Here is a 22908-nt window from a genome sequence, read left to right as displayed (position 1 = left end):
TATGGTCTTCCAACTTTTGTTCTCTGTATCAGCCAGCATATCAGGATCATTTACTTGCTGGAATATGGTCCGAAAATCAAGACTTTCTTGGTCTTGTGGATGATAGCGAGACCGTATTTTTCACAAAACGAAATTTGAATGTTTGTAGGACTGATGGAAGATGACGATGGTTTGCAAACATCATGCTTGTAAGTTTCCTTTTGTCCTTATACGTTAAATTGTTAACCAAGCATTGCCTAAAGACTAAAGCTACAGTTAACCAAGCGTTGCCTGAGCAGGTAGCTGATGGCTCTAGCAGGCTCACAAACACTCTGATGGCACTTAAATCATGTCAGATCGCTGCGGCGTCTATTTCTCCAAGTTTAGAAACATCTCTGCTGCTGTTACTACAGCTTCACAAGCTGAAGCACTTCTGGCGATTTTAAAAGGCTAAGAAAGCCGAACTATTGCCGTGTAATGAGGCAAATGAGTGGGGAGATGATGATGATGATTGGAATGATGGATGAGAAACACTTCAGGACTTGGAACAATATGTAGTCTCAGCTCATCCTTTACATGCTTGTTGGCTGCAGCAAATACATTGCTTTGGGCATGCCTGAAAACGGTTCTACAACTTATAGATAGATCGCCTGAGAAACAAGAAGAGGTCTTGCTTGAAGATAATGAAGCAGAGAGGCCGACTGGGAAATTGAAGTGCCTAAGTGTTGTTGAAGACAAACTGAAACAAGAAGGCGTTCCAGAGTTATCTAGTCAGTTATACATTCTGGGACTCTCTCAACGATAAAATAAAATTGCTACGAGACAGTCTGAGAGACAGTCTTTGTCATGTTTTGGGGAACACAAAAATGTCTAAAACACCAGAGGAGGATTCATGAGTTCATAATTCAAATAGTAATATTTACTGAAACATTCAACGAGTAAGATCAACGATTCTGTGGCATCAAATCCATAATTAATCTTTTATACAGAGGCAAGCAAAGAGTTTCAACGTCTCCAGCTTGACCAGATTTCCCATTTCCAAATTTGTCTCTTCATGTAACTTCGTCGGCAAACACAATAATGTCAATTCTCGCATCTCTTTCAATATATTAGGCATGTAAACTCTACATGGATATATATTTAGGTTTAAATAGAGAAGCTTCTTCAGATTCCGCATATAAGAAGGCAGTTGAGTTGCATTTGACCACTGTAAACTAAGATATCTCAAGTTGATGAGCTCCCCGATGCTAGAGGGTACCTTCCCTCCTTCAAACTCGGCAAAAGAGAGATCTAACACTCTCATCAGCTTATGCCTTGTAAAGAATAAACTTGTTGCCTTCAATTCCCAATTCTTGATAAACAAGAGAGTTCTAAGGCTTGGATTCTTCACCTCCGTATCGACATTAAAAGTTTCTTCAGGCGAACATACAACAGTAAGTCTGCGAGATTTACAAGGAGATTTCGAATTTGCAGTTGATTTGTCAATGGTTTGTACGAAATTCTCTTCTTCAGCTTTGCGTAAACAAACTTTTCTCATCATGTCATGCAACTGAAGTGTTTCACATCTGAAAGTCTTAACGTCTCTTTCAGAAATAACCATGTTTCTCTTCACCAATTGTTCTATGTATCCATCTGCAACCTCTCGAATGCTCGCTCCATCGAAATCCATTCCTTCTGCAGCCCAGTAATAGGATAGTTTCTCCACATCTATTTTATAATCTTCTGGAAAACTAGCAAGGTAAAGGAAGCACTGCTTCAAATAGGCAGGCAGCTCTTCGAAACTCAGATACAAAACATCCTAAACCTTCAAATTGACATTTCTATCGTCAGAGTCAGTCCCTCTAATGATGCGAGTTTTAATATTCTCGCGTATCCTTTTCCACTCATGCAATGTGTATTTCTTACCTAACAACGCCCCTAACACCTTAATTCCAGTGGTAAACCTCCACAATGTCTAATCATCTCCATACCGATTTCTTTCATGTCTTCTTCAATCTTAAATTTTGCACATCAGTTACACGAATGTTCGAAAAAATCATATGTCTTGCAAATATTGTAGTCATTTTTCATTAAATTACTATAACAGAAAAATCCAAGTAGGAAATAGGAAATGTTATCCTTTGAAAAACTTACCAGCGGTGTCTTTAATAGGAAATGCTATCCTTTGAAAAAGATCCCAACTTTCTTCGAAAGTTAGGCATTCTGGTTTGAAGGTGACACATTGTTTATCTGCATGTAATCCCACTTCCTCAATGCGAGAAGTAAGTAATACCTTCCAGCCTGCAACACATTCATATTTCTTAATATTTCTTTATCAAATAGTGACTTTTAAAACACAACCTAACGTATTTAACATAAGGATGTTCACCTTTTTTCGGCAGAAACACATGCTTGATTAGGTCCCAGTCTCCTTCTCTCCATATATCATCAATGACGATCAAAGCCTTTTGTGTTTCCAACACTCAAACAATCTTCTCCAGAAGTTCGTCTTCCATCATCTTTGACACATCGCATTCTGGCCCGATCAGCTGTCGCAAGATTGTCCTACGTAACATACACCAATAAGTTTATTCAAGAATCAAAACGATCAACTACTCTCAAGTTTCATGGTAATGCAAAACTTTTTTACATGATCCTATCATGTAGCCATCAATAGATTCCACAAGCTATATACGATTGGTTACCATTAATAAATAATTATATTTATTTATTAAATTATATAACTAATTATAAATTAAAATAATGAAATTAGCCAGCAAGAGATTCCATAAGCTATATACGACTGGTTACCAATATAAATAATTAAATTTATTCATTCCATTATATAACTAATTATAAATTAAAATAATGAAAATTAGAGAGAAAACTTATTTTAGAAAGTAAAAAGGATAATTTATATTTTATATATATATATATTGAGTAGTTATCCAAAAATGTTGTTCAGTTATAAAAAATTAAAAAATTTAAAAAAAAAACTGAAAATGCATAATCAAATATTAATCACGTAAAACATTGAACTGGTATATTCAACATGAGAATATTCAGTGATCTCAAATAATTATTGATTATATTTATTAATTATTAATGAATGTAGTTTATAAAGAGATTTTTCAAAAATACTTATAATATATGAAAAATGTAACAATATCATCATTATGTCTGCATGTGCGGACAAAACACCTAGTTTCCTTTAATTTAATAGTGTTAGATTTTTCAAGAAAAAAAAAACATTTTGTTTGTTCCTCTTTCGCAATTACACTTTTAGAAAGAAGTTTAAAATTGATCGAACCGGTTGATCCGGTTCTGGACTAACCGGCAGGAGATCAGTTATCGATCGACCCACACAAAAACATACAAACTGCATCTTTTTAATCAGTTCACCAAGGATGAGCTCTGGTGATTCCTTCTCCAACCGACTACTTGATAAAGATCTTAAATGCACACATCACATGCTAAACATGTGAACAAACTCTATGGGTTTCATAAATAATTTTTATAATCCCGTTGAAACTTTTTTCTAACTGGTGTACACTAAACGTGTTGTTTTATTTTGTTATTCTAGTTTTAATAGTTTCATACTGAATTTTCTAAAAATTATTCCAAATATAAATTGTAGTATAGTTTAGAGAAACAAAAAAAAATATAAAAGATTTTAAATCTCAATATGCAGATGCCAGATTGTGTTTTATTGTTGTGAATAATGCAAACTGTTATAAACAACAAAACTGTTTAAATTTGTACATTTATATTAAGTTTTTCATCTTTCTTTTTTGTTTCTTTTTTTCTATTCATGTTTGCAGTGATATAAATTAGTTATCAAAGGACACTGTAAGTTTATATATATGGGCTAACAGTTTTATGTAAACAATATTTTATGTAAATTAGTTATCAAAGGACACTGTAACTATTATTGCATGACTAGCCTTCGTCAAACTGCTAATAAGCTCTTGGAGGAGTTAAAGATTGAGGCTTATTACAAGTTTCTGGAAGAATTCTATCAACTGGTTCACTATCCTTCCTCTAAAGATCCGAGAGTTCTCGCTGAAGTTGATGGAGTTTTGAAAAAAAATATTAATATTCTACATGCAATCATGAAGTGTGGTTTTGACGGTATCTAAACTAGTAAATTATTATTTTTCCTCAACACTCTGAACCAGTTTTAGCAAGTTGAATTTTTATGTCATTACACTTATGAGAAGCCATGAAATAAATGTGAAAAATATATACCTCGTGCAACCGTTTTCTTCAATATAGATCATTGGATACATATACACACTCAGCTTTGATATTAATATTTCCCGTATAGTTGATACGCGATATAATATTCATTAAAACCATTATCTTCAAATGTAACCAATAAAGAGTGTACAAGTTGTTCCTTAGAGTGTGGTTTGACCTTTCAATGATGGACAATGTCGTGTCAATACATAGGTGTTTATGAGGTATACATGAGTTTTTAGTTATCTTATTAGTCAACATCTTTTTACATCCATACGTCCAAACCTTATATGAGATTTAAGTAAATGGATAAGTGTATGTATTCCACAGTTTCAATTAATTATATTTCTTTCTGTATCATCATTAATTAACCATTATGTGTACAAACTTTGATTTTTAGAGTAAAGTTTTATTTTTCATGTCCCTTGTGTTTCTGGTCATTATTATTATATGCAATTATGTATTCAAGCTTTGATGTTATAGAAGAGATACAATACAATGTCAATATATGTGTCTATAAAGTATACATATAGCTTTTAGTTATTTATTAGTTAACAAATATCTTTCACACACATAAGTCAAAAGTTAATATGAAATTCAAACACATGGATAAGTGTATAATTTCACAATTTCAATCGATTATATTTCATACCGTGGATCATCAACATCAATAAATATTATTTATTTATTTCATACTATACAATTTGATAGACACAATATGCTAATTTTGTTTTTATTTTCAACATATGAATAAAATATTTCTTAGGTTTGATTTTCCAGAGTAGCTTTCGGTTCATTTTCATCAGAAGGTTATTTGGTTTGAAAATACAGATGCGCTGAGTACACTGTCAAATACCGGAATGAAAACCATGTATCTAAGGTTTGAATGCAGAATGGGTAGTTAGATGTTTATTTAAGAAACAATATTAATTAAGATCAATAATAGAGATCACTTTTAGATATGTTATGTTTTTCTAAATATTATTAAGGGCAAATCTCCAAAATAGCACATTTCTAAGTTTATATCACAAAAATAGCACTCAAAAACTAAAATGACCAAAATAGCATTTTATCTTTTGAAAATTTTAATTTTTTTATTTTTCAAAATTTGAAATCTTATCCCCAAAACCTCATTTCTCAACTCTAAACCCTAAACCCTACCATAAACCCTAAACCCTAAACCCTAAACCCTAAACTCTAAACCCTAAACCCTAAACTATAAACCCTAAACCCTAAACTCTAAACCCTAAACCCTAAATCCTAAACCCCACCCTTTAACTCTAAACCCTAAGTTTGTGATTTTTGATAAAACATTAAGTGCTATTTTTGTGACTTTTGATCTTGAGTGCTAGTTTGGGAACAAAAACTTGATTTAGTGCTATTTTTGTCTTTTTCTCTATTATTAAATTCATTCCAAAGATTTGTTTCTGTTTTACATAGTGTCAAACAACTTATTGCAATATGTTATCCAGTGTCGGGAAGTTACCTAATTGAATTTATTATTTTTGCATAATGAGTTAAAACAAGAAAAGAGAAATGAATCATAATTGCTCCAAATTGAACTAAATTTTCATCTATCATATTTCATTATGAAAAACCAATATCCACAACAAAATTATATAAAAAAAAATTGTATGTAAAAGCCCATAAAAGCCTAGCATTCTCTTAACCTAATTTTGTTGTCTTCTTCGAGTTAAAAGTAACATTGTCTTTTGATAACTATTCAAACAAACACATAATGGACGATGATAATCAGCCGTTGGAACAAGAGCAGAAGACGAAGAGGGTAAACAATAGTAGACATGGTAAGTGTAAATCTTGTTTTTACAATCTTTCTTTTTGTGTTGGACGTGAATTTGACTATCAATTGAGAGTGACAATGGTTGTTGTTGCAAGTCTTGATTACACCCCCAGAAAAAAACCACCAAAGTTATGGTGTGTTGAGACTGCTTTACGAAAACGATTCACATTTGTTGATGTGGACTTCTCATCGAAAGAAACATGGGTTCAAATAGTTTCTCGATCTTGAAAACATCAAACATGATGTGGAGAAAGCAGCAGCTAGAAGCATTTTGATGTATTTCAAATTACTCAAATCGATTCAGATTTCATGCATCATTGGTTTCAAGGGAGAGACTTATTTGTGCTGGATACGACGATTGTTGGTTGCTGCGATATTTTGATCAAAGTTTCGTCGTGTAACAGTTATTATTATGTACAATGTAGCATGTATATTATGTTATATTTTTTCCAATAAATAAAAATTGTTAAGAACAAAAAAAATATAAAATGTGTAACAATTATTATTATGTTTTTTTATTTTTTTCCTTATGTTTTCCAATGATAATCTAATAAGTTGATTGTCAATGCGATTATTTGAAATAACAAAAAATTCTTTATTTTCAACACTCTAAACCATTTTCTTTTTGCAAATGGATTTTGTTTTATTACATTATAAGAAGTTAGGAAAATAATGTAAAAATGTATAAACTCTTATCCAATTTTTTTATTTGTAAAAAGATTGACCTATTCAATATATATTATTGGATAACAATGATATTCGAATACGGTTAACTACATGTTTTGAAACTTGATAACATATATAATTCACATAAAATGTTTTGGCTACAATACAACAACCAAAATTTATATACGGATTGATCAAACATGTTGAAATGTTTCCAAAAATGTATCGTTTTTCTTAAAAATATTTAGTGGTAGTTTGAAAATGACATTCCTAGTTTTACGTAGGGAATGAACCTTTAGATATTCTCTTCCACAGTTGCAACAAATCCTCTGACAGGCATGGACGTGAAAGTTTTCAAAATTGCTATTCCGCATCACATCCGCAAAATTAGGCACATGGTAATCTTTGTCAAAGTAAAACTCCCAGCAACCAACAATAGTAGTATCCAGAACACTAAACTTTCTCCCTTGAAACCAATAGATCATGAAATTTGAAGCTATCTCAGTGATTTGAATCTATCTCAGTGATTTGAAACACATCAAAATCAATATTCTTTGCTTTTGCTTCTTCCACATCTTCCACAAAGGATTTGAACCCAAATTTCCGTCGTTGAAGATATGCCCATCCACACTCAATATCAGCAATGATATCAAGATTTTTGTGTAGAATTGTTATATTTTACAGATAGAACTTCATTAAAACCATTATCCTTCATGTGTAACCAACAAAGATTGTACAAGTTGCGTACTAAGTTTTAGTTTAGATTTTGAATGGAAAAATCTCATGATAAAAAAGAATAATATATAGTATGTTAGCTTCTATTTGCATAAGAATGTTATGTGAGTTGCGATCCATGTTGCCAAAATGTACGTCAATAAAGAAAACCTTATGTAATTCATTCTTGTTTATTTCATAAGTACTTTGGTGAATGTAATCATCAATATTTTTCACAAGCTTTTTGAATTCAATCAAAACACACATCATATTGGTGTTTCCGTTGCTAAATATCACATATAGTATTAGCAATACTCTAACAAAACCATAAAGTGTTAGAGATTGTGATATATGAACATCTATTGGATAATCCAAGAGGTTCATGTATACTTTTTCATTAAATCTTTTTTCACATACTAAATTTTTTTTAATATACATATTCATGCTCTTGTTGCATCAAAATCTGATACATGTGGTCTAGTCTATTGAAATTACACAATTTACCATTTGCATATTTCAACCAACAAATTATCTAATAGAAAAGCTTGATGTTCCATTAAAATCTCAATGAATATAAAAAAACGTGTTTCATGTATGAAAATTAAACCAAATTTAAATTGGAACTAAGTAAATAGGCACATGACTATCAAAAAGTCTTCAAAAAAAAAGAATCAGTAATCATTGTTTCTGGTCATTATCGTCATTTCCACAGTTACACTTCATTCAGATTTGCATCTTGCATTGTTTTGTTATATGCAATTTTGTATACAAGCTTTGATGTTATAGAAAATTGACAATGAAATGTCAATACAAGGGTGTTTGTAAGGTATAAATGTAGCTTTTAGTTATAGTTTTAGTAACAAACATCTTTTGACACATATAGGTTGAAAACTAATATGAAATTCAAAATATTGGATTAATGTATAATTTCCACAATTTAAATTAATTATATTTCTTCTCGTGAATCATTAACATCAATACCAATTATTTATCTATTATGTATAACTTTGATTTTAGAGTAAAGTTGTAGTCTTTATATCCTTTGTGTTTATGTTAATTTTATTATAAGCAATTTTGTATACAAGTTTTGATGTTATTAGAAGACAGACAATACAATGTCAATATAATTGTTTGTAAGGTATGCATGTCGCTTAAAGTTATTTTATTTGTTAAGAGACATCTTTTAACATACAAATATTCAAACTTAATATAAAATTTAAGCAATTTGATTAGAATATGACTTTCACAATTTCAATCGATTATATTTCTTCTTGTAAATCATCAACATCAACACCAATTATTTATTCATTATGTACAACTTTGATTTTTAGAGTAAAACTTTAATTTTCATGTTCTTTTGTGATTCTAGTCATTTTGTTATATGCAGTTCTATATACAAACTTTGATGTTATAAAAGATGAACAATACAGTGTCCATATATGTGTTTTAAGGTATGCACATAGCCTTAAGTTATCTTATTAGTTAACATACATCTTTTAACACATATCTCAAAATCAAATTCAAACAATTGGATTATTGTAACTTCCACAATTTAGTCGATTATATTTCTTCATGTGAATCATGGAAAACATTACACATTATTAATTCATTTCATACTATACAATTTGATAGATACAATATGCTAAATTTATTTTTATTTTCAACAAATGAAGGAAGTATTTCCTAATCATTATGCATAAATTCTCAAAATCATGTCAATCTTTTTCTAAACATTAATGCATAAATTCCGATAACTTCATAAATTTAACAATTTGGAATTTAAGCATAACTCTTAATTAGTTTATTTTGGAATAGTGCTTTCCATCAACTTAATTGATTAGTTATAACTATGTATCTCACAGAAAAATGGTATAATTAATTAGTTATAACTAAGTGAATGCCTTCGTGGATATAAATATTTATTTACTATATGTCTACTAAAAAATATTGTGTATATTTATTTTTATTATTTTTTGTTTTCGTAAATACATATCATCACGACTCTTTTTTTATACATATCTATAACTGTTTTTCATAAGAGCATCTCTAACCCACCTCTATATTTGCATCTTTAATAATGTTTAGATACAAAACTACTTTGACTCGTCTCTATTATCATTCATCTATTAAATTGTTATATGTGTTAACGACAAAGTTTTTCACTAATAGGATACACGACTAAATCTATATTCATATTAAGTTGTTATTTTTGTTAATGACAAGGTGTTGTAGATGGCTGAAAAAAACTAGAATTAGAGTCACTAGGTATTGTAGATGGATACACGACTAAATCTATATTCATATTAAGCATTTTCATCATTTTTTTTTTGTTTTTTGTTTTGGTCGGACATTTTCAAACTCTATTTTGTTATCTTTTTATATGTATATACATTATCATTGCTAAGTGTTTAAAAATTTTATGTTCAAGCATCTTATGTTCTATATTTCAAAACATCACTTCAGATGAAATTATTAAGTATCTTATACAATAAAGTTATCTTGCCTCTCTCCTCCTTCCTCCACGTCCTCAAGGAGAGTGGGGCTTTTTTTAACACATGGCAATCATTTCTTCACACATAGTGAAACGTTGTTCTCTCTCTGAATGAGCCTATGTTGTTAACTGAAAAACTAAGTAGGTTCTTAAACTTTTATCATTCTAGCCCAAGGGTTATTCCCTAACGATCCTTGACTTGCAGAGGAGAACCACCGTCTCTTCAGACTTCACTGCCTCCAGACCACCTTCGTAAAACGTCTGTAGTAATCAATCATCTGCTACATTAAGCAAAGCATTTACGTCGCTTTCACCACACCTTCCACTTTCTCGCATTAAATTGGCTTCATCTTTTTCCGAAGTAAACTATTGAAGCTCCGCCTATATATGAACACAAGCGTTTTGGTTCGAACCAGTATCTCCACCCACGACTTTGGTTTCAAACTCTTTACATTACCCAGATCTTCAATTATCTCTTAGCTCACCTAAAAATAAAATTGAGTTTATCATCTCCACTCGATTATAGGTATTGGGATCACCAGAGCGCCTCACCTCTTCATCACTTTCTATCCGTTAGAAGGACTTTCCGACTATCACTCCGCGGCAGAGTTATTGGTAAGGCTTCATCCCTTAAGAATCATCCTCGCAGTTTTTAATAATCCATAGAAATGTTATTTGCAGTATAGTGAACGTCTGATTGAATTCATTTTAAAACAAGTGTTATGTCAATCAAACGCAGTAGTGTATGTAAGTTGGGCTCCTTCGATTCTGGGAAAGCTTGGAATGTGAAGAAAAGTGGAGAGCCAATGGGAGTTGATCTGATACTGGTTGATGGAAAGGTAACTATGCTTAAAGTCTGTTTTGATTATTTATTTGGCACCTGTAGAAAAAAAACGATTCTTGATGGTACTAGGAGCAAGCAAAGCTTCATATTTGCGGACGCCCCTGTTTTGCTCCTATTCGAAGAGGTCCCTGAGAGCAGAAACTTCATCCCCAAGGTTACGAGGAGTTTATGTCATTAGCTAATACCAATTCCGAGTTGCCTGGTTTGTTTTATTCACCACGTTCCAAACCCATCTTATTAATTCTTGATAATCATCTCATACAGGCCCATAATTCCATTTGTTTTATTCCAGATATTTTGGTAAGTTCATGGATTTTACTTCCATTTTCAATGAAGAAACACAAAATACTCAACGAATTATGGCCAACCTCCGCTTTCAGGGGTCATACCAAACTATTCCCTTCATGTTGTTAAACTCTTTACGAAAACTTCTGCTTAATCATTTACTTGACTCCTCCACAGGGAGGTGATAACAACCCTGGCCATGATATTCCAGGAGCTGGAGCTGTAACAATAGACCCTTCTCAAAGTGTTGAAAGAGGTATTCATGACAACAGCAACAGACCCAGTAACCATGTGATGTTGGAAAGCCTCTCAGGAACTGTTACTGAACCAAGTGACATCCCTATTTCATCTGACATGTCTTCTGCGGAGTCGGCCGAGGCAGTGTGTGCGCACTCTGCGAAGAAGCCACACCATGGCTAAGCTTCAGATTATCGGAGTAGATACAAGGTCGCTCAATCTCACAACTGCTTTCTTAACCAGTTTTTAAATTCTTTCATAAACCGAATAAGTATCACTTTGAGCTATTTTCCTCAGTGTTTTAACTTATACATGTATTTCCTCTTCTCTATGAATTCTGCATCTTTCTTTTTAAACAATTTTGAACCGTAGAACTGGTTACATAGACCAATATATTGTTACTCCTACAAGCTGTTTCATTTTCATTTTCTGAAAAAATATACTCCGGAACTGAGAAAAGTGAGCTGTGAGATACTTTGCTCTGTGTTTTCAAAGCATATCGTTATCTTTATCATGTTATTTTCAATTCCAAGAATCAAATGTGTGTGTCCTCAGCTATTATGCCCCGCCGTAATTGCATTTTATTAACTTCAAAAAATTATGTCTACTCCAAGAATTCTATTTTTGCTTATGTTTTTAAATTGTGGTCATCGAACTACTGGCTGGTTACAGAGGTCAAGAATATTCAAAACAGCTGACAAAAAAAAGATTATTCAACCCTGATCCTCTCACACATACATTAATATTCCGTCTCCTCATCGTATTATCCGTAGGTCATAACAAAAACTGAGATCAACCCACTAAAGTAAAGTTCCAACTCGAAACTGTTTAAGTCATCATGCCAAAAAATTTTTAAAAATTAAACATCTCTGATACCCTTGATTCCAGAGACTCAACGCGCTGCTAATGGTTACACTAAACATCACACTTTCTTTTTACAGATTTTACAGATGCTAATGGTTGCACCTTTCATCAAATTCGGGCAATGATAATAAAAAAAAAAGAAATTTACAGATTTTCATTTTTTCATTTTTATCACGAAGTTCATGCTTTACAAAATTAGTAACAAACAAACTGATGGACCTCCCGAAATCATTGAAAAATCATTGTAAATTTCAAAACAGAAGCTCTGCAGTTTTGATGTGCATAATTGTTTGCTCGATGATATATTCTTCCAATGTTTTGGGCTGAAATATAAAGTTATTATGTTGTTTTGTTCAATTTAATTATTAAATTATATATATAATTTTTTTGATGTTATCGTTGTTACTAAGTGGAAACTGAAAATGAGATGTTTGATTAGATAGGAAATATATATTTTCATTCAATATAGCCAACAATTAAACAAATAAAAAAGTTTAGTTACTTCTTTAAATTTTATTTTTTGAAAAGAAAAACAATTTTCAGAAAACATTTATATGCAGTTTGGTTCATCTTAATTTCCAGATTATTAATGATTACACTACATTTCAATTATTTGATATGATAGGATATGAAACTCAAGTAAAATTCTGTTAGAAATGTAATGCTTATATTAATTTATAAAATTATTTTCAAATAGCACGAGCGAAATTTCCAACAATTTTTTTTTTAAGTTCAACAAATGCTAAAATATTTTACAAAACATAATTAGTAAAACACTAAAATTAAAGAAAATTCAATTATAAATTGAAAATCTAATATAAACTGAAACAAACATATATTATAAAACATCATTCGTTATTACATAATATATACTAATTATTATTTACGAAATTATTTAAACTATTTATATATTACTTAAAATATAACATTTTATAATTTTATCATATTACATTTGATTTTCAATTGATTTAGCTTGGAGATGGATGTATTATTTTATTATTCTGAAAAATTAGTTATTGTAATAATATTAAAATCTGATACTCTTAGAAATAAAAAAATATTAGTTTTATTACTTTTGGTTTTATTCAACTATATCAAATTAAAAATGGAAATAAAATAGAAAAATATGAAGCATTACATTTTCCCTAATTTTAAATTTAATAATTTTGTGTTCTCTAGAAAAAAAAATTGTTAGTGGTCTTTTCAACTCAAACCAGCAAAACTTAGTTAAATTTACAATAAAGTTTTAGAATAAAAACAGATTACATTTATTATTTTCAGTATAAATTAAAATTTTAAATATTTTATATAATTAACTATTTTAATATAAAATAATTTTAATGTAAACTCACCCGTCCGTAGGGCGGGCCAACCCCTAGTTAAGTTATAAACATTCGGCAAAAGTTCAAAATATCTTTGGTAAAATGTACATGCAGTATATATTCACGCATATCAATATAGTTTTTCCATGAGCATGAATGCAAAAAAAAGGTAATTATAATAAACTTTCTAATCAAAATATAAGCATTCAAAAGTAAACCATTTAGCAAATAGTAAAACATTTATCAGTTTATAAAAATTATGTTATGCCATAATTAATGTTTTATAGATTTCTAATTTCTTTTTAGTTTCTGTAAGTCATTAAATAATCAAGGTTTAGATTATACAAAAGAAAACATTTGATTGGTTCATTTTCTCACTATTAGACTTTTAGAAAGAAGACTGTTTGACAAACAAAAAAAAAAAAAGAAAGAAGACTAAAAATGATCAAACCGGTTAATCCGGTCTGGAATAACCAGCATGAGATCAGATTTCGACCAATCCACATGTAAAGACTAAAATGTCACCCCGTTTAACAATTCGCCACAAAGGCAGGAGGCAAGAAAGCTCCGGCGATTCCTTCTCCTTCCGGCGCTCTCCAACTACTTCCCGCTCCGTTCAACCGTCTGATCCGTCTCAATTTCGAGATCCATTCCGATCCGTAACCGCCAATTCTGGTACACCATCGTCATCTCTGTCTAGCCTCTGCGTAATTTGACTATAGTCTCGCTCTCTCTCTCGTCCATGGTTTCGAACTAGTTCCAGCTCTAGGTTTGAATCAATAGGTTCATTGTGATTTGAGCTTGATTTTAGTACGAACATCAGTCAACGCATAGTAATCGATAAGCTAATTTGATGTATGTGTGTATCTCTTGTGTTTGTTGTATCACCAGCAAGTTGAGATTTGGAGAGAAACGATGGGAATCATAGAAACTGGAACCGTATCAGGTAACTTGCCGAGCAAGGAGACGTTTGTAGTGCACTACCCTGGTTATCCATCTTCTATCTCCAGAGACCTAGGGACTCTTGGAGGAATCCAAGGGATCACAACGGTAAGCTTTTGAGGAACTTATCTTGTAGCGTTTCCTGAGTTTATTTTTGCTTTGGTTACTCGAGAAAGATATGAAGTTGATTAGTATTAAACTTTTGGTGTATTCACTTTGGTTAAGGCAAGAGAGTCAACGTCAAACAAGCTTGAGCTGCATTTTCGCCCTGAAGACCCTTATGCACATCCTGCGCGGGGAGAGAGACGTCCTTTTAATGGTTTTCTGTTGAAAATTTCTAAGGAGGATGTTAAGAGAGTTCCTGAAACTCAACCTGTTCTTGCGACTAGCGGTGCTTGCCCAGCTCTGTGTGCTGATATTGTAGCTCGTGTGTCTGAATCGTATTGCTTCGATGGTGAGAACCTAGCTCTTCAAATTGTTATGTGCTTCTAAATGTGTCTTGTAGAATGAGCTTTTGCTTAAAGTTTTCCATTGTATTCACTCTTATTCATGTAGGCATGGTGGACTACCAGCATGTTATTCCTATTCACGCGGATGTTGCACATCATAGGAAGAGGAAATGGATGGAGGTGAAGCCGCTTGCAGGTTATTCTTATCCGTTCATTTGGTGTTTTTCATTATATTGCAAATCTCAAGGTTTTTGTAGCATAGTTTAAAAAATAATTACTCTGTAATATTATACAGGAAACGATTATCTTATGGACATGGCTGATGAAGATGTAATGATGTTATTGCCACAGTTCTTTGCACCCAAAGATATGCCAGACAACTTGGTGTAAGATTACACTGTCTTCACTGTTTTTTTACATTCTTACCTGCTAACACAAATTATGTCCACGTGAAGCTATTTGTGTTCATGTGAATCTTAGTAAGGAGTTTGTTAGTTATAGGTGAACGATGAAGAAAGACGTAGTTGATCGAAGTGTTTGAAGTTCTATTTTTAATTTCATTTATGTTGTTCGAGCACAGGCTGAAACTTCCAGGAACATCGGGCCCGAAAAAGAAAGAAGAGGCACCAACTCAGAACCTTTGTGAGGTATGTGTTTGCTACTTCTCCATTAATGGTGGCATGTTAGTTTGTATGTGATTGCTACTTTTCCATTTTCTAATTGATTTACTAATGATGCAGGACGATATTGGCCCAGTATTTGCAATTGATTTCAGTGTCAAAGATATCCTTTTCTCTGTTCTTCTGATCTTCCAAATCTTATTATTGCCTAGTATGAAGCCATGTTCGTTTGATGCTTCTCTGTCATTTTGGATATCTTGCCCTTAGCGTTCATACAGATCCCAAAGGTATTAAACTGGGAAGACTTCATTGTTCCCAGCTCCGACCAATGGCAATGGCAAGTAGCAGTTTCTGCACTGTTTGACGAGCGACCTGTGTGGACAAGAGATTCCATAGTCCAACGACTACTTGATAAAGGTCTTAAATGCACACATCACATGCTAAACAGGTGAACAGATTGTGCGGGTTTCTTGTGTGTATTAGTTGTCTTAATGCTGCAATAACCAACATTCTGAAGTTTTCTCTGCAGGTTTCTTCTTCGGTCTGCATATTATTTCTCGGGTGGTCCATTTCTTAGGTTCTGGATTAAAAGAGGCTATGATCCACGGAAAGATCCTGAGTCTCGTGTGTGAGTTGTCTCTTTCTATATGCATTTCATATTTGCAAATGAATGGTCTGTGATATGGTAATGTAGAATTCTCATTTTGTTCACCTCAAAAATCAAACTAGGAGAGAAGCAGTATGTCAAGTCTCTTTTTTGCATCCACTATTTCCTTTGCACAGCAGAGGAAGAGGAAATGGATGGAGGTTAAGCCGCTTACAGGTTATTCTTATCCGTTCATTTGGTGTTTTTTCATTATATTGCAAATCTCAAGGTTTTGTAGCATAGTTTAAAATAAATATATCATACAGGAAACGATGATCTCATGGACATGGCTGATGAAGATGTAATGATGTTATTGCCGCAGTTCTTTGCACCCAAAGATATGCCAGATAACTTGGTGTAAGCTTACACTGTCTTCACTGTTTTTTTCACATTCGTACCTGCTATAACACAAATTATGTCTACGTGAAGCTATCTGTTTTCATATGAACCGGATGTTTAGTGTGGACTATGTTAGTTATATGTGAACGATAAGGAAAAACATAGTTGATCGAAGTGTTTGAAGTTCTATTTTTAATTTCATTTATGTTGTTTGAGCACAGGCTGAAACTTCCAGGAACATCGGGCCCCAAAAAGAAAGATGAGGCACCAACTCAGAACCTTTGCGAGGTGTGTGATCACTACTTCTCCATTAATGGTGGCATGTTAGTTTGTATGTGGTTACTACTTCTCCATGTTCTCATTGGTTTGCTAATGATGCAGGACGATATTGGCCCAGTAATTGCAATTGATTTCAGTGTCAAAGATATCCTTTTCTCTGTTTTTATGATCTTCCAAATCTTATTATTACCTAGTTTGAAGCCATGTTTGTTTGATGCTTTCTGTCATTTTGGATATATTTGATTGGTCCTTAGCGTTCATACAGATCCCAAAGGTATTAAACTGGGAAGACTTCATTGTTCCCAGCTCCGACCAATGGCAATGGCAAGTAGCAGTGTCTGCATTGTTTGACGAGCGACCTGTGTGGACAAGAGATTCCATAGTCCAACGACTACTTGATAAAGGTCTTAAATGCACACATCACATGCTAAACAGGTGAACAGATTGTGTGGGTTTCTTATATGTATTAGTTGTCTTAATGCTGCAATAACCAACATTCTGAAGTTTTCTCTGCAGGTTTCTTCTTCGGTCTGCATATTATTTCTCGGGTGGTCCATTTCTTAGGTTCTGGATTAAAAGAGGCTATGATCCACGGAAAGATCCTGAGTCTCGTGTGTGAGTTGTCTCTTTCTATATGCATTTCATATTTGCAAATGAATGGTCTGTGATATGGTAATGTAGAATTCTCATTTTGTTCACCTCAAAAATCAAACTAGGAGAGAAGCAGTATGTCAAGTCTCTTTTTTGCATCCACTATTTCCTTTGTAGATGTATGTCAAAGCTATTTACCACTATTTCCTTTGTGTATTTTATTCAGATACCAGAGAATGGAGTTCAGAGTTCCACCTGAATTAAGGGGTTATTGTGATGCCAATGCAAGTAACAAGTAAGCGCTTCCTATTTTCTTATAAACTCAATCTTTGTTCCATTCAAAATGGGACACAAAAGGAGAAAACATTGTTGCATTTATTTGATAGTATTGATCCGTGGTGAAGTGTAAAAGAATGGAAGTGTGTCCAAATTCTCCAGAAATCACATTTTGTATCGAAGAACTTGAAGAAATTTTAAGTCAAATTTTGTGTAGTATAACGTCTCTGGATTTTGCGATCTTCAGCCAATTCGTGGGAGTATATCATGGATTTAGCATGATACATCAAAAATTTGTAACTGAATCATTGGATTATAAGATGACAATTAAGTTCCTCTTTGTGACAGGTCAAAGCGAAGCTGGAAAGACATTTGTGCTTTTAAAGTTTTCCCTTTCAAATGCCAAACATTTCTCCAGCTATATGAACTGGAAGACGAGTACATTCAGCGAGAGATAAGAAAGCCTCCCAAGCAAACTACTTGTAATGTGAGTTCTTAGCTAAACTTTTCTTCATGAACTGATTACCAAAAAGGCAAAAATTAGTCTCTCGTTGGATAGATATGACATGTTGCTTCAAAAATCCCACTACCAATAAACGCCTCACCAATCACACACAAAATCATGTATAACTTAAAGACATAAAATTTTGACAAGTCCTTTGTTCCATATGATGTTTTGGTTATTTGATTTGATGTTTTGTTGGCAGTATAAAACAGGATGGTTCTCAGAAGCGCTGCTTGATAATCTGAGACTCCGAGTAGCTGTGAGGTTTGTATCCGTGTTTCCTGAGCCAGGTTTCGAAGATGTTTTTAAATCTATTCAAGATGAGTTTGAGAGGTCAGAGAAGACACGAATTCAGAAAGATTCACTGACATCTTGCAAACCAGATCACCTCGAAAAAATTAAAGGTAAGATCGACAACATAACTTCACGTTTTAATTATTCTAGTTAGTGACTGTTGACATGTGTTTCTGTCTCGATGGATTTGAATTTGAGTTAAAGCATGGTGAAGTTAAATCCGAATAAATTTGTTGGAAACATTTCTCTAGGAGAGTATGTAACGTAAAATATTATAAGTGGGACTCATCTGCCAAAGTCTTATTATCATTCGCCATCGAACACATTCTTCTCCTTAGAATATATGGAAATAACAGGTACTGATGTAAGATAATACGCAGGTGGGGAAGATACGAAAAAGAATAAAAACACAAACAAAGAGAAAGAGGTATCAGCGGATGAAGATGCTGAAGACGTGGATGAGGAGTACGAGGAACTCGATGTGGTAATCATTGTTATAAACTTTTTCTTATTTACTTCACTCACTATTTTCCTCGAAAATCCCATCATTTCTTTGTTCCTCTTTGCAGGCTGCAGATGATGATGATGAGATATCGTTAAGTTCGCATGGATGTATCCTTCAAATCATAAACTTTGCTAACACAAGCCGATTACTGAATGATTTATACATAAGAGGTTTGGTTTTAGTTATTCTTTAAATGATGATAAGATGGTGAGATGGAGAACAACAACTCGAGAACGTATCTCCAAGGTTTGTTCGATAGATTTCCAAGCAGCAAACCAGCCTTGGATGGTACTGATAGCGATGGAGAGTATCAGATCTACGAGCAAGAATCCAACGCTTTGGATGATGATGATGACGAAGATGATGGTGACGATGATGATGATGAATGAAGAACTTTGCACATAATGTGTATTTTCATTGTAATTAAGAGACTAGTAGAAGACACAATCAGGTATCTGTAATGTAAGGAGATAACGTAAGTGTAGAGTAACTAACTAAACTCAACAACAAGAAGACTATGTACACACGACTACGTACGTGGTGAGTTAGCTCAAGAACACCGCCTGTATCGGTGAAAACAAAATTAAACTATATATAATCAATATGTTTGGATCATTGTGGAGCTTCTTGTGTTGTGGTGGTCTCAGTGGACTGGACCTGACGAACGAACTGGCCTTTGATACGCGGACGTTGCTCAGCCAGTTTCTTCCGGCTCTCATAACGAACCTGGTGCAAAGTATCATCCAAAAGGTTAGAATCATTCTCCTTAACATAGCCACTATGTAGTCATGAGTTTTATATACCTTTTTTTCAAAACATCTGTCCTTGCGTTTCATCCGGAACTTGTTCAAAGCAGCTTCTCGTTGAAGAGACTGCTGATTTTTCCCCACAGACGACGAGTTAGCACTGCAGTGATTGCCTATTGCACTAAGTTCGGTTGCAGAAGACACGTGTCTTCTCTCCTCTGCATCCATGGAACCGTTGAAAGGGTGAAACATGGAGCTGTACTCATGCGGGCTAACGGAGCTCGGGCTTGGAGACAGTGAAGCGGGAGTCATGGCAGCTGTGTTGAACTGTATGCTGTTGAATGGAACTGGTGTTGGGTAAGAACTCTGCCCTGGCCAAGAATTCATCTGAGATGAGTCAGCTCTATTGTTAAAGCTGGTTTCGTTTCTTCTCGGAGCACTTGGAAGCGGTTCAGATGAATTGTATCGGTTGTTGTTGTCATCTTCACTTGCTGCAACGTTCTTTCTTTGATTGGAAACCAAGGGAGAAACCGAACATTGTGGCCTGTGAGCGTACCTGGCAACAAGAACATAGGAGACACAATCAGCTGAAAGAACGACAAGTGATGAAACACTGATAGAAAGAAGGAACCAGAACTAACCGTGTGAAAGCAGAGGCGCTAGAAGGATGAAGAGAGGGCCTCTCTCCAGAAGATTGGTTCTCGCAAGTGTTGGGTCTTCTCAAAGAGAGATCAAGCTCTATCATAGATTCGTATCTAGCAACACTTTCTTCTCTGTTGCCTTGTGTGTTTCTTCTAAACGACGCTCCCATGAAGTCAATGGCTTCTTTAGTTGAGTCCTCCACGTCTGCGCTCTCACCTTGCATCTCTGGTCTTGAACATGAGCTCTACATGAACAAACATTAACTAAAAAAGTTTAGAAACAAACACAAAGAGATTGAGGAACTTAGCAGCAGCAATGAAACCATATCTAACCTGGTCATCACCACCATTCCCTATTACAGGACGTTGGTCTCTCTCAAATGCAGTTTCCTGGTTACTAGTCGAATTGTTTGCAGATGCACCTTCAGGCTTCTCATGTCCAACACTCTCATCTATTGGAAAGCTACCAGGAACAAGTGACTGAGAACTTTGTCTTCTCCAGACATGTTGCCAGAGATTTCTGAGCTCGTTCCTTCTCAACGGCTTAACAAGATAGTCAGCAGCGCCTTTCAACATACACTTATACACAGTATTCACCGAGTCTTGTGTCGACATCACTGAAACAACAATCAAAGAACAAGATAATGAGCCGCATAACATTTCAAAAATGAAGAAGCAGGAGTTAATAATATTAATGTGACATACTTATGACAGGGATGTTCTTGCAGGTATCATGCTCCATGATGAGTGTTAGAAGAGCGTATCCAGATATTGAAGGTAGATCAACCTCTGTTAATATCAGATCAACGCTTTCAGGCTTTCCTTTTAGCATCTCCCAAGCTTTCAATCCATCAGCTACAGCAGCAACTGAGAAGACACATGGGAAGAAAAAAATATATCAGCTGAGATTAAAAGAAATCAAGTCTTTTCACATGTTGAAGAAGCTTCTAATCATTTAAATCAGATTTTCAGACAAAGAGATTCACTTTAAACAATCGAAATTCAGACAGAAGCACAAAGATTTTCAGACAATCTCATCAGGCAAGCTCGAAGGAACACGACAGTGAAACAAGAACTGACCTCTGTAACTGCATTTCCTGAGGAGAGCAGAGACAATCTGTCTGGTGGAATCGTCTGCTTCCACGAGCAAAACTCTTAGCGAAATTTTCGGAAGAAACCTCTCCCACTTCATCAAACCATCGCCGCCCTCTGCGGCGTCCTTCCTCCGCCGCTCTGACTTTTCTCCGTTAGCTTCAGCTGCTTTCTCCACCACCGTTACCTCAACAACGTCGTCGCTCATTGCTTGCATCTCACAGCACTATCTTGAAACCTTGAAGCTCTAGAAGAAGAGAATAAATTAAACAAATATTGAGAGTGGAAAGAAACATAAAGAGTGGGAAAAAATCTTATTCTCTCTCAAAAAAGAAGAACGAAAAATATCTTGAAAAAATCTAGTGAATGTTTCCAACGGCTGAGATTAGACTAGTGCGAGCAACTAATATTGATCCAACGGTCACTATGTTAGCAAAATTCGAAAAATATCTAATAGAGTTCCCTGACATGTTCCACGTTTGCCATGTCAGCAAATACGACTTATGGCCTTTTTATTCTTTGAAAATTGGTGTGGACTTGGGGTGTTGATTACTTTTGTGGTTCGTATTTAATGTTGGATTGTGATTTTATGCTTACCAAAATATTTATGTCATAAAAATCGATTCGTAATGAGAAATGTTTGTCAATAGCTTACAGTGTTTAGCATAATTATAGATCATCAAATATTGAAGCTTACGATAATGTTCATGATTTTTCTATCAACAAACAGGCTAATAGAATGCCTTTCTTTCTAGTAGATCGTTAAGGTAGTGTTAGTAGTTCTCAAATGTTATGTGTATATTATAGGGTACCCTATATTATATCAATTCAAACTATGTAATTGTGGTCAAAATCTCTTGTAAAAACAATGATCGGGTAATCTCGATGGTTAAAAGCATTTCCAACTCCACTTCATAATTTAGTGCAAAATGGAGTGAGAAATGGAGTGATGAACAAACAAAAGAGTGAGTAATAAATTTTTTGTTTGTTCATCACTCTATTTTCTACTCCATTTTGCAGTAAATTATGGAGTGGGGTTGGAAATACTCTAATATTAGTTCAAGTTTAGAAAAAAAAAGGCTAGAATAATAGTACATGATGTTTCAATATTTTTTATAAAAATGACATAAGTTTTTCCTTCTCTTTTTAATACACACCAGAGTTTTATAAGAATCAACAAACCGATGTCATATTTTTTAAATCATTGTTATTGCTATATTATTTTAGTCTTCAAATAATAATATTTTATTTTGATTAGAGACGAGGAAAATATTGAACAAATGATCATCATGGTTCAATCGAAATTTATCATAAGGAATAAGGATGATGATGAACACATATCAAGGTAGGGACCATGTGAAGAGTTTTAAAGTTTTTTCCTCGGCTATATATTTTGGAGGGATAAGGCAACGAGACACTTCTTTAACCTTGTGGTCTTGGTGGACAAGAACAGAACACGTGTATGGTGGTAATCTAAGTCTCTGACAGAACCTTTCACCTTCGGTGGTATCTGTCAGCTCTGACTAAATATCTATTTTTCTATGTCTCTTCACGCCCCAAGA

At 33.8% G+C, this 22908-nt stretch overlaps 3 protein-coding genes and 1 pseudogene across 3 annotated transcripts; 2 read left to right on the top strand and 2 right to left on the bottom strand.

Annotated features, from left to right (window-relative positions):
• Positions 1 to 952: 952 nt before the first annotated feature.
• Positions 953 to 1982, bottom strand: LOC125582500 (annotated as a pseudogene).
• Positions 1983 to 13943: 11961 nt separating this feature from the next.
• LOC125581995 (general transcription factor 3C polypeptide 5-like) lies at positions 13944 to 19482 on the top strand. The gene is made up of 15 exons (XM_048748354.1): positions 13944 to 14096; positions 14313 to 14471; positions 14589 to 14817; positions 14919 to 15008; positions 16345 to 16435; positions 16639 to 16705; positions 16799 to 16841; positions 16960 to 17131; positions 17213 to 17311; positions 17514 to 17582; positions 17912 to 18050; positions 18271 to 18472; positions 18743 to 18846; positions 18932 to 18974; positions 19072 to 19482. The coding sequence occupies exons 2-15, from the start codon at positions 14337 to 14339 to the stop codon at positions 19254 to 19256; spliced, it is 1668 nt and encodes a 555-aa protein (XP_048604311.1). The 5' UTR covers positions 13944 to 14096; positions 14313 to 14336; the 3' UTR covers positions 19257 to 19482.
• LOC125582004 (general transcription factor 3C polypeptide 5-like) lies at positions 15039 to 16138 on the top strand. The gene is made up of 5 exons (XM_048748366.1): positions 15039 to 15198; positions 15393 to 15459; positions 15553 to 15595; positions 15709 to 15880; positions 15962 to 16138. The coding sequence occupies exons 1-5, from the start codon at positions 15122 to 15124 to the stop codon at positions 16062 to 16064; spliced, it is 462 nt and encodes a 153-aa protein (XP_048604323.1). The 5' UTR covers positions 15039 to 15121; the 3' UTR covers positions 16065 to 16138.
• LOC106382607 (two-component response regulator-like APRR5) lies at positions 19305 to 21807 on the bottom strand. Its single transcript, XM_048748356.1, has 6 exons — positions 21335 to 21807; positions 20960 to 21121; positions 20588 to 20871; positions 20255 to 20499; positions 19671 to 20169; positions 19305 to 19593 (listed from the first exon to the last, which is right to left on the bottom strand). Exons 1-6 carry the CDS (start codon positions 21561 to 21563, stop codon positions 19480 to 19482), a joined length of 1533 nt encoding a protein of 510 aa, XP_048604313.1. The 5' UTR covers positions 21564 to 21807; the 3' UTR covers positions 19305 to 19479.
• Between the last annotated feature and the right edge of the window lie 1101 nt (positions 21808 to 22908).

Source organism: Brassica napus, chromosome C2 (genome assembly GCF_020379485.1).
Source record: "Brassica napus cultivar Da-Ae chromosome C2, Da-Ae, whole genome shotgun sequence".
NCBI lineage: Eukaryota > Viridiplantae > Streptophyta > Magnoliopsida > Brassicales > Brassicaceae > Brassica > Brassica napus.
Note: the sequence above shows the minus strand (reverse complement) of the source record. Positions and strands in the feature narration are given on the sequence as shown.

Coding starts and splice junctions, on each gene's coding strand:
- LOC125581995 (XM_048748354.1), top strand. CDS start 14,337: ATGGGAATCATAGAAACTGGAACCGTATCAGGTAACTTGCCGAGCAAG. Junction 14,818..14,918: donor TGAATCGTATTGCTTCGATG/GTGAGAACCTAG, acceptor TTATTCATGTAG/GCATGGTGGACTACCAGCAT. Junction 17,583..17,911: donor GATGCCAATGCAAGTAACAA/GTAAGCGCTTCC, acceptor TCTTTGTGACAG/GTCAAAGCGAAGCTGGAAAG.
- LOC125582004 (XM_048748366.1), top strand. CDS start 15,122: ATGGACATGGCTGATGAAGATGTAATGATGTTATTGCCACAGTTCTTT. Junction 15,596..15,708: donor AATTGATTTCAGTGTCAAAG/ATATCCTTTTCT, acceptor TAGCGTTCATAC/AGATCCCAAAGGTATTAAAC. Junction 15,881..15,961: donor ACACATCACATGCTAAACAG/GTGAACAGATTG, acceptor TTTTCTCTGCAG/GTTTCTTCTTCGGTCTGCAT.
- LOC106382607 (XM_048748356.1), bottom strand. CDS start 21,563: ATGCAAGCAATGAGCGACGACGTTGTTGAGGTAACGGTGGTGGAGAAA. Junction 20,500..20,587: donor GGAATGGTGGTGATGACCAG/GTTAGATATGGT, acceptor TTGTTCATGTAG/AGCTCATGTTCAAGACCAGA. Junction 20,170..20,254: donor AGCGCCTCTGCTTTCACACG/GTTAGTTCTGGT, acceptor TCTTGTTGCCAG/GTACGCTCACAGGCCACAAT.